Source organism: Myotis lucifugus, unplaced genomic scaffold (genome assembly GCF_000147115.1).
Source record: "Myotis lucifugus unplaced genomic scaffold, Myoluc2.0 scaffold_205, whole genome shotgun sequence".
Classification (NCBI taxonomy): Eukaryota; Metazoa; Chordata; class Mammalia; order Chiroptera; family Vespertilionidae; genus Myotis; species Myotis lucifugus.
In genome coordinates this window covers 1281305-1293435 of record NW_005871253.1, presented here as the reverse complement: position 1 = coordinate 1293435, position 12131 = coordinate 1281305, and the positions used below count along the sequence as shown (strand labels likewise).

At 39.4% G+C, this 12131-nt stretch overlaps 1 protein-coding gene across 3 annotated transcripts in view; it reads left to right on the top strand.

Moving 5' to 3' along the window:
• The window catches only part of RALGAPA2 (Ral GTPase activating protein catalytic alpha subunit 2), a 288904-nt gene that overhangs the window by 145201 nt on the left and 131572 nt on the right, over window positions 1–12131 (top strand). For all 3 annotated transcript variants that reach the window (XM_023761269.1, XM_023761268.1, XM_014463288.2), the window contains one exon: window positions 10793–10921. In XM_023761269.1, coding sequence (XP_023617037.1) covers window positions 10793–10921 — 129 coding nt within the window. The remainder of the gene's footprint in view (window positions 1–10792; window positions 10922–12131) is intronic.

Below are 12131 nucleotides of genomic sequence, written 5' to 3'. Positions count from 1 at the left end.
CGACCTGGCTGGCAGGCAGAGGCGGTTAGGGGTGATCAGGCTGGCAGGGAGGCCAGTAGGGACGATCAGGCAGGCAGGCAGGCAGGCAAGCAGTTGGGAGCCAGCAGTCCCGGATTGTGAGAGGGATGTCGAACTGGGATCGGGCCTAAACTGGCAGTCAGACATCCCCCGAGGGGTCCCAGATTGGAGAGGGTGCAGGCTGAGCTGAGGGGACCCCCCCCTCCCATGCACGAATTTCGTGCACTGGGTCTTTAGTTTGGTCTTAAAAAAGAATAAAGTATCTCCATATGCTGCAACATCTTGAAAACATGCCAAGCAAAATAAGAGATTAAAAAAAAATACAACAAAAACAGCCGACTACATATGACCCATATTCTGAAATGTCCTTAGTAGTAATATCGATAGAGACAAAGTAGATTAGGTTGCCTGGTGGAGGGGGAATGGAGAATGACTGCTAACGGGTAGAGGATTTCAATTTGAGGTAATGAAATATTCTCAAATTAAATAGTGATCATACATGAATTTTATTATATGAAAATTATATCTCAGTGAAGCTCTTACAAACTAGAAAAAGAGCAGTTAAGATAACCGGGTATAAAATAAAATACATACAGTTATTGTAAAATCCATTCATCAATCTTCTGTTTTTCCTGGAAAAGTGTTCATCACGATAAAGGCTAGCAGACAGCAGAGTCTTTCTTCACAGATGTGGGATTAAGTGTAGAGCAATCATAAAAAGTAGTCAAGGCTCTCCTCTAGGGCTTGAGGCTCGCAGAGACTTTCTTTTCCATCTGCCTGGTTGTCCCATCTCTCCTGAGAAGTCCTGATGCTGTACAAATGGTCAGAGCAGCTCCTGTGGCCATCAGAAGTCTGTTTATGCATGTCACTCCCTCTCTACTTTGCATGCTACTGTCAAGGTCTTCTCCATAGCATTTTTTTTGTGGTGAGAAGCACGAGGCAATTTTGTTTCTACAGCCACAGAACTAATTACTCTATCTTGTCATATTTCTCATGGACTTGATAACAAAGTTATACCAAGAGAAGTCACATTTGTGTGACATTTATAAAAATATCTGCTTTTTCTCCAAAAAATTACACAAAGATAATGTCAAGGACATAGTACATATTTCTTGGCTTGGATCTTGAGAGTAATTTTTAGCTTTGTCCTGCTGCATTTTTATTTCCATGGACTTTTCTATAAGTGCAATGCATGGGGCATGATCTGCTTTTTAAAAAAAGCCATATTGTAAAGGCTTTATTTTTATCAATGAAAAATGCTGCCTGAACCAAAGTACAGCATGAAGAGGCCAGGTAGCCTCCTGTGGTATGTAGAGGATGCCTGTGATGGAGCAGACTCACCAGCAGAAGCAAGAGCACCAGGCTGTGGGAATTTGAGGGCTCTTCAGATCGGTTCTTCTGGAACCTAAAACCTTTTGGCCACTCAGCATTTCTGAGCTTTGCCAATAGGATGATAACTGAGACAGTAAAACCTCGATAGGATGAACTAATTCAGGTGAGGGAATATCTATTAAAGCCCAAAGTCTGTCACATAAAAAGTAGGTTTTCCAAATGCTTATGTTAAAAAATTGACAAATTAGTTTGTTTACCTGTTTTTACTTATGTAGACACTAGAGGCTTGGTGCACGAAATTCGTGCATGGGGGGGTGTCCCTCAACCTGGCCTGCACCCTCACAATCTGGGACCCCTCGGATAGGGTCCCTAGGCCTGGCTGGCGATCAGGGCCTATTGGGGCTTTCCTTCCCCCGGCTGCCGGCAGCTGGCCCCACCCCTGCTACTGGCACTGCTTGCCATCTGTGCAGCACTGCCCCCCACCCTCCACCACCAGTCACCTCCCTCTGCAGGAAACAGGCATGGGGTGCGAACGATTGGCTGGCCTGGGCCTCCCTCTGCGGGGCAATTGCTGGCCGGCCCTGCACACCCACCACAGTGTCACTGGTTGGTGGCCTGGGCCTCCCTCTGTGGGATGATCAATCATGGGGCTCCACAATCAATCACTCAGCAGAGGGAGGCCCCGCCCACCCGGTCTGGGCTCCGCAATCTATCACCGCGCAGAGGGTGTCCTGGGCCTCCCTCTTTGGGGCGATCGATTACAGAGCCGCCCCCCCATCGATTGCCTTGCAGAGGGTGGCCTGGGCCTCCCTCTGCAGGGTGATCGTGGGGCGATGGTGGGGCTCCCCGACCAATTGCATCACACCCACCTTGGCTGACCTGGTGCCAGTGCGTGTATAGCATGGTCATCTGGAAGGTCGTCTAGACCAGCGGTTCTCAACCTGTGGGTCGCAAACAATGAAAATACATCCTGCATATCAGATATTTACATTACGATTCATAACAGCAAAATTACAGTTGTGAAGTAGCAACAAAAATAATTTTATGATTGGGGGTCACCACAACATGAGGAACTGTATTAAAGGGTCACGGCATTAGGAAGGTTGAGAACCACTGGTCTAGACGGTCGTTCTGCTGTTCGGTCGTTCAATTTGCATATTACGCTTTTATTATTATGAACTAGTGGCGCAGTGCATGAATTCGTGCACATTGAAAGGGAATGAATTAGAAGAAATATTTTAATGTCACTATTCACCCTTTCTCTATAACAGAAGTGTCAGAGATTAAAGAAAATTAGTAAAATGTATATGAGAATAATATATAAATTTATTAATGAACAATAACAATGTGATATAAAAACAAAAACATGATATAAAAACAACATTGATATAAACAATGACTGATAAATTGATTAAACTTGTTCTAATATCTCCCTGAACACCACATTAAGAGTAAAAACACTTTCAGAGTGCTTGACTAATTTCCCTTGTGATGAAGTATTTACAACTTTAACGTTACACACTCTTCAAACTTGAGAGAAAGCAACATATAACTGACCGTGTCCAAAAACAGGTTCAGGTAGGAATATTTCTACTCTGTCTAGAGTTTGTCCTTTGATTTATTAATAGTCATCGCAAATCCTGGCATCACAGGAAACTGTCTTCGAATTAATTGAAATGGGAGGGCATTGTCAGACGGGAACAAATCAATTCTTGGAGTCAGAACAACCTCTCCTCCCGCAGATCCTGTTAATACTTCAGCTTTGATTATGTTAGGTCTCAATCTTTTGATAATAAATCTAGTACCATTACAAAGACCCCAGTTACTATTAAGATTTCTCAGTAGCATGATGATTGCACCTACTTTCAATTTTAATTTATGACACGGCATTCCCGAAGGAGTAATACTATTAAGAAATTCAATGGGAAAATTTTCCTTTTCGGCATCATCAGCTGAATCGATGGAATCATCACTCAAATAGGTGTGAAAATCTCCATCGAGTATATCCAAAATTTTTTCATTTAATTTATTAACGTGCTCACTTTTTGGACAAAGAATTGCACATTGCAACACCCTGATTGCTCCTAATCTGATTCTTCCTGATGAAAAAAAAAAGAATTGCACGTTTATATTTTTAATATTATCTATAGATATACTATTTCCAAAGGTAGCTTTAATAACAGATCTGTTACAAATCATTTCACAAGGAATTTCAATAATATCCATTCCTAAATGAAAACTGCTATCAAGTTTGCCATCTCCAAGTTTTACTAACCATTCGCTATAAGCAGAATCCTCTGATCTCATATTTGTTTTAAGAGACAACTTTCTGAAACATCCCCAAACACTACAGTACTTTAAACTCGTTTGTACTATGGCCAGTCACATAGCATGTGGCACAACACTGAGACATTGTCGAAAATCCCTTCTGAGGAGAACTTTCCCACCAAATGCAACATTCAAATTCATAATTTCTCTTAGCAATCTATCTATGGCGTTTATAGCATGACTGGATGCCATGGTGCAGTCATCAATAATGAGAAGTTAGGCCTTCTTAATGGTTTAAGCAACTTCACTCTTTATTTCAAGTCTAGAAATTGAAGTTTCATTTAATGGAATTGATAATTTATATTGAGAATGAAAGGTTCTTCCACCAAGAAGTAAATTTGCAGCAATTCCTGTAGACGCTGTGCGTAAAACAGTACCACCACGACCTCTAATATAATGTATTAAAACTTTATATGTTTTTCCACTACAGCCTGGACTATCCAAGAAAAAGCATTTGGTGTGTACAGTTTGATCTTCGATGGCGGAAGTTATAGTGTGAAAGGGTGCCAACTGTTCATCGTTCAGAGAATTTATCAAAACCTCTGCCTGTTGTCGCTCATACGATTCATCACATGTAGTTGTATTCATTAATAAAGGATAGTCTGGAAGTTTGAAATGCGAACATTTCATTCCATGCAATGTGAATACTTACTGAATTTCGTTAAGGGCATGCATTTCAGTTCATACAGGCACCTTCTCTTCAGTGTAATTTCCAACAAAAATCTTCAATAAAATGAGATTTATTCTCATCCCATAATTTTTCTGCATCAGAAGGACATCCAAACATGCATATATATGCAAAAAGTTGCCATAGTTATTTGGGCATATTAAGGATGATTGCATCGTCAATCGTATCTTTCCAGATAGTGTCGTCGATTAATAATCCTCTATGTTTAGCAGCTTCACAAAATGTATCATAAACGACACCTCCTACAGTTCACAGATCAGCAAAACTTACCGCACCTTTTACATGAAGAAGCAATAGTCTAAGGTAATATTGTTCTGGTTCTCTAACGCTCACAGTGAACAGTCTTCCTAATACTTTATTCCCATCCTTTTGGCGTTTTCTCCACGAAGAATTATTAAACACAGAATGTTGTGGAATCTCCCAGTAATAATAATTATGCGCATTGGGATCTTCTCTATTCAATAAAAACCAAGCCATCAAAGTCGAGTTATGCCTTTTAGCCCTATCTATAACTTCAGCAAAATCATCGGTATGAAAATACAAATTCTGATCATTTGACAACTGAATAGCTAATCTTGTGATTGTATGAGATGGGTCAGGGTCCGGGGTGCAGGTGACCAGGATTCGGGGCTGTCATGGCGCAGACAGCAAGCTGACCAACGCCAATTCTCTGAGGAATTGGGCTCCCGCCTCCCTGCTGTCAGGGTCCAGGGTGCAGGTGAACGGGATTCGGGGCCGTCAGGGCGCCAACAGCAAAGTCTGGGTCAGTATTCATCATAGCTACCGGCTGGTCGTCTGGTCATTGTTCGTTCTGGTTGTTATGCTGTAACGGTCGCTGGGCTTTTATTATATAGGATGTTTGTGTAATTAAAATTATGTAGGAAAAGTTTAATTGCACAGGAAAGTTTTCTATATGTACTACTATAATTTTAAACTTCTACTGAGTAGGTCTAGTAATGCGTGCATTCACCAGTCACCAGGAGTAAAGAAATGCACATGGCTGGGGTGTGGCTTAGTACACGTGGGAACATCAGCCAGCAGGCGCAGGCGTTAAAATTGCTGCTGAAAGTCACACCACTCGACAACAGAACCAATTACCTCAAGCCATGCTGTGTGATCATGTGTTAATCACTCCCCAAACATTGTTCACTAGCAGTGACTCTTGGATTTAAGTATGTAATTATAGTTGTAGATTTGTAATATTTATTCATGTCGGTGAAATTACTACAGTGTTTTTTCCAACATATGGCCTAGTTGCTAATATTTGTTAAAAATTACAGTGAGTCAATAACAAAAAGTAACCTGTTAATTTAATTATAAGCAAATCTTGATTAAAGGTATTTTAAAATTAGCAGGGTGTTAATTCTCACTTACGAGATGCAGATCGGAAATTTTGTCCATTAAATCTGAAGTCCATTAAATTGAGGTCTGCAAAATCAAGGGTTTACTATAGTATTTAGAAAACTGCAAAATTGTGGCTATTATTGAATTGTTAAAGGAAGTTTAAAATTATATGCAGGTTTAGTGCTAAAAATATCCCTTTGCATTCAGATTTTGTGATAATTAGTAATTGCACTTGGATGTGGTATGAGTCATACTTTTTAAATTAATCAGATGAATAGGATAAGCAGATCTGAACATTACCCATTTTACCAAACAAGAGCTTCCTATAAAACTTTCTATAGTAAAGACAGGTATCTTCTCTGAAAAATAACGATGAAGTCATTTATTGTGTAGCATTTTGGTTTTCTTAAAGTAGAAAGTTAAAGGACGAATTCAGTGATTTTGCATACATGGGTTTTATTTCTTAACTGTTCTGCTTGGCCTTTGGAAGGTCCGAGTGACTTTAGGTGGAATAACCGGATCTGTTTGCTCCCGAGGATCAGGCGAGTTCGCCAAGGAGAGGCAGGGAGACAGATGGCTGGCTATTATGTTACAACCATCATCTGCTGGGCCCTGAGCAAATATTAAGTGAATAATATATATGTAATTGGTGTGAAAGTACAGTTGCAATATTTCTAATTCTTTTTGAAGGATAGCAACTTCTTGAACATTTGTATTTTGTAGAATATATTGAAATGTCTTTGTTTACAGGGTTAATCCATTTTAAACTATTTTAAAGTGAACATTTTTCCCTCATTTTTGACACCACTGTGCAATATTTTGAATTGAAATGGCCTGTAATGGCCCCTTTCTCCCCATAACAACACGAGCACTAAATTATAGCTGTGCAATTATGTAAACAATGGAAATGCTTCCAGAATGAATCCTTCCTTTTAAATTTTCATTTTGTGTAATTGTTGGAAGGTTTGGAACCATAATAAACAAAATTATTTTACACATTTGTCGTTCTAAAGGTCAATTATAAGAGAACTAAAGAAACTACACTATGCAAAATGAATAAACCAATTTCTGTTGCCATCACCATATGTTTTTTTCTTATCACTTACGGTTTTTCCAGTTACTGTGTACATAGCATTCAATTAAAGCGATTCATTTACCGGGCTGAATGTGGTTTGTGTTTATAGAACTGTGCTTTGGAGGAGAGGAAACAACACGCCTCTGTTTGAATTACCTGATTTTTTGTAAGATCGGTGATAAGAGACAGATGTTCTCACCAGTTACTTTCTCATAAACCTGAATGTTTTGATAAACTGCAAATTCACAATTACCATCTTACAGTCTGGTTTTCACATGCGGTGTAGCATGTGTGTGGACTTTCAACCAAAAACAAGAGAAAAATACCAATTTTGTCTTCTGTTCACTATATTGCAACATTTTGAAGAATGAATTTTATTTCCCTTGAAGAGTTTTGTTTATGTTTTAAACTGGTCACTTTTCAAGAGTGAACAATTTCTGTTTTAAAGTAAATTTTTTATGGAACTTATTGTTTAGCTTATTGTTTTTAGTCTGTGTAGAGTGTGAAAAAGAAACTAATTTTTGCTACTAGATTAATTTGTTTGGGATAAATTCTTGAACTCCTTAAAAAAATGGAGCCTAGAAAATCTAAAAACATCAGTTCCCTGTTTTTATTTCACCTATACACTCTGGCTAATTGTTGTAATGCTTTGCTAAGGATGTTATTTAAGGTATTAATTTCTAGAGGTTTTTAATTTCTGGGATAATGTAACTTAAGAAACTTATATGTGCCACCTTTTGAAATGTTTTAAAATCTTTCTGAATATCAGCAAAACAATAGTTCACATAATTCTACAAAGTGACTTCTAGAAAGTGAAATCTTTCATAGTCCTTCCATTTGTGACAAAAATATTTTTTCACTTGTCACTCTTTACTTCTGTATGGCCCTTTTCATTTTACAGAGGAGTGTGTTCATATCTAGTGTACCATTAGACACAGCTCTCTAAAGGGAAATCATCCCATTTTATGGAAGAGAAACATGAAGCTGTAGACATGCTCTGCCATGATCACATATTCTAGTGGCCCCAGTTCTAGCGGGACATTTCCCACTGGTGGTCACAATGAAGGTAGCACTAGAGCATCAAATTGCATGGTGGGAATAATGGCCCCTTTCCAGTCCTTGGGACTCGCCTTGGTAGTACGTCTGGAGTGGGTACAGAACTTCTCTCCTATCCTTCTAGGATGCAAACCACTTTTTAACAAGGAGAGCCTCCGTCAGACAGCGACAGTTAGCAAAAATTCAGTAGTCTTGGTTTGCTGTTATTGTGTTGATCTAAGGGTTATTTTCTGTTTATGAGACAACTTACTAGTTTTCCAGAATAATCTTATTTAAGTTCAAAAAAGTATGTTACTTTGAAAAACAGATAAATAATATTCACTTTGGATGTGGACATGTCAATAGCATGAGGTTGTACATGAATAATTGACATTTGGGAAGCTATGAAGAAAGGTTCAGAGTGTTGAGATTTTTTTATTTTCCCAAAGATCCCCGTTATAGCCATGAAGGTGAAAGAGGATTCTACTGGAAATGAGGGGAGTATTTAGTGGATGACCCTTTACTGGGAAAACACAGCTGCTCTCTTTTGAGTACCATACAGTTATTCCTAATTTTAAAATGTCTTCTCGAAGAGAAAATCTTTGGGTTGTTCTATTTCAGTGTGGATAAGCAAAATTATCAGGTAGATGGCCATAATTTGGCTGACTGGCCATATATTCCCCTCTTTAACCTGCACATTAACCTACTCCAGTGCCATCTTTAGCTGGCCAGGACAGCACAGGCCCTTGCTTCTCATTGGGGCTCCGTCTTATGTGGGTGGCAGGGCAGGGTAGGCTAGCCATCTGTTATTTTGCACTCTCTTTCCAATCTTCTTGCCCATAGAAACAGGTTCCGTTGATGTGACTGGCCACGGTCCAGAGGTAGGGGGGCCGTGCGACTTTACCTCGGCTACACACATTTCTGCTGTCTTTAGCATCAGTGCCAACATAGTGATTTTTTGTGAATGCCCCATTTACAGGTCATTGCTTTACACATATGAATCTCTTGAAGCAAAATGGATTTCATTTACAAATTTCAGCTTTAGCTTATTAAAGGATTTAGTTCATAATTACCATAAACTTATCCCAGAAAAACATTTTATAATTAAAATTCTGAATTCCAGTTGTGAAAATGGTTTATTCAAGTGTGGGCTAAAGATTTTAAAAATCTATAGTGTTCAAGGCTTAGTTCTTCATCTCAACAGATGGAATTAACACTATAAACATAACAAAGTTAACATCATGGTTGTTTGCATTATTAATCTTCAAATGCATGGCATTCTGCTACCTTGCTAGCCAGGTTTGCACGAATCCTTTCATTGCAGCATATGTCAACAGAAATGTGCTCCCATCTGCTGCTGGATAGCTTGATGCCTGATATTCTGAGACAAGGGCCAGCACAATGCGTACCTCTGTGAGTAATTACAGGTGTGTGGTGAGGAGCCCAGGGCATTAATCAGAGGCTTAATTATGAAAAAGGTGGATCTTTTGTTCCACTCTTGGAGCATGAGTTTACCACACACTTTCTAAACTGCAGCATCCATCTGCTCAGTCCCTTAGAATGTTTGTCTTGGCTGATACGGACGCTAAAGTGTATCAAAGGACGTGATTAAAGCAGGTTTAAACATTAACTTGCAAGAAGTGTGGTTCAGGTTTTTCTTTCCTTCCTTCCTTCCTTTTATCTGTCTGTCCATCTATTTATCTACCTACCTATTTATGTTTAGCATAGGAAAAAGCTTGCTGAAATTCTAAAACTTTAGTACTTGCTGAACTCTTTATCATACATATATGAGCTCTAATAGAATAAGCATTGTACAGTAATTTGAAAGATAGGATATAAAAACAGCATAATTTTTAGAAACTTAATGAGTCCACTGTGTAAGGAAAAAAAATAGTCTTAAATGTAAAAAATTCTTTTTAGATAAGACGTTGTTAAGTGAGGTTATTTTTATTACAAAGGACTTTTTTTAGAATACGGCATGTTGCTACTTCCTTGCTCTAATTTAATCAAATGAAATTTGGATTATTTTGAAGGGTTTTTGAAATAGCCACACTAAAATCTGAGAAAAGAAACCAGATTTTTAAAAATTTTGCTTCTTGCTTTTTGAGACTAACTATAGGTTATATAACTACAAGTAACATAACTATAGTACTTTCACATGTTTGATTAATGTGCATTGCCTAGAACTGCATAAAAAAAGTTTTTGGTTTTCTTACTAAGCTCCCTTTGCATACACACACTCACACAGATGGTTTCATAGCTGTGGCCTGACCATGGGTGGCGTTAATGCTGTCCAGTGGCGTCCTGTTCTGGTCTGCCATGGGCCAGCCAGCCAGCCACCCACCAGGGAGAGGCTGTGGCAGACACAGGAGCACCAGGTGTCCGGGCGGTTGGTGGCCTGCATGCTGTGAAGAGGCTACTGCTGCACGTTGCACTGTACTTTGCAATCACACTTACACTCAGAGCCACACCAACTTCCTGCCCTTGGAGTGTGATCACAGCATTCTCATGGCTCATGAAATTATTTAATGTGGAACCACCCGACGAATGAATAAAAATTTCCATCTCTTTGTCTGCTTTAAGTTTTTTAACGTAACAATATGCTGAACTTTTGAAAATCGAAGAATATGGAAAGGGATATATAAACAGAGGTCTTATTTGTATATTTACCTCAACGCTCCTTTAGCTTGTCCAAGGAGCTCACCTGTAGGTGGAAAGCATAAGTGTCTAGTCCCAACGCCACAATTCAGATTTTGGGCAAGTCGTCTTACAGTTTAGTGTCTCGATTCTCTTACTTGTAAAATGGTACAATAGCTCTTGGACGAACTCATCTCCGAGTATCCGTTTCACTGAGACATTTCTATGATCTGCGCCCTTGTAGGTTACCACGCAGGGTCATGTGCAGACTAACTGCCTCCTTTGGAATTTGGTTCTTGAAAATGACCGTTGTGTTTTCTCCCCTTCCCTTTTAGGATATCTTAAATACCATTATAAGGCACTGTCCGCCCCGCTTTTTCTCCCTGGGTTTGCCTGGCTTCTCAATGCTGGTGGGGGACTTCATCACGGCTGCTGCCAGGGTCCTCGGGACAGACATGCTGGCGGTGAGTATGACAATGCTCAGCATTCACACTCCCAGGAGGCTTCACAGTCGCTAACAAGGTTCAGATTTCTCCACTCTTAACAGGTGTTGACTCATTAGTGCAATGTGAAACTGGGCTCTCGGGTAGATGCCCTGGCAGCTGATGTGTGAAATTGTAGGATAAGATGACACACTGCTATTGGAAAGGCGTTTCATCAAAAGGCCAGAGTGTGAAAAATCATCCTCACTAATATTTTCAGCACATTCACACAGTCAGAAGCAGGACTTGTCTCTTAGAATCTTACTAGCATTTGCTAGTAAATGGCACAGGCATAGATGTCTATAATAAAGAGAGAATTTTAAGTTTCTATTATCAGTAATGTTTTTTTTTTCATTATTTTCTTGGTTATTAGAAGTCTAGTAAGAACTGTCTTCTTAAAATGTTAGAGCATAAAGAGATGTCCATAATGAAGATAGAATTTTGAGTGTACATTGTTATTTTCTTTGTTAATCCTCACGCAAAGGTATTTCTTCCGTTGATTGTTAGAAAGAGTGGAAGGGAGAAAGGGAGAGGGAGAAAAAGAAAGAGAGAGAAACATCGATGTGAGAGAGACACATCGATTGGCTGCCTCCCACACATGCCCCAACCGGGGATCCAACCTGCAACCCAGGTACATGCCCCTGACCAGGAATCGAACTCACAACCCTTCGGGGCATTGGCCGACGCTTCAACCGCTGAGCAGCACTGGCCAGGGCGAGTGTACATTATTAATAAAGTTTTTCTCATTATTGTATGAGTTGTTAGAAGTCTAGTATAAAATGTTTTTAAATGTTAGAACACTAACATTTTAACTAGAAAATGAATATATATTTTCCTATTAATGTGCAGAATTCCTGTACTAAAAAATTAGAAGAAGGTAGACTGACTAAATGGGTATTCAGAGCTACAAAAAGAATTTATTTGTAATCTCCACATGTACCTCACCTACTAAGGCAGTGTCTCAGTGTCTTTTGAGAGAACAGTCTTATATATTTAAATTTAAAGGGCTCTCACATTTGTGCTCAGTATAACTGTTACTTTTTCAGATTCATTTTTTCCTCTTCAAATGGTGTAAACAAAATTAGCTTTACTGGTCTACCACGGTCCACCCTTGCTTGCTCGAGCTCCCCCTGCCACTGCTGTTCTCATCGGGTCTCCCATTAGTCCACTCCTGTCTCCTCAGCCACCTGCC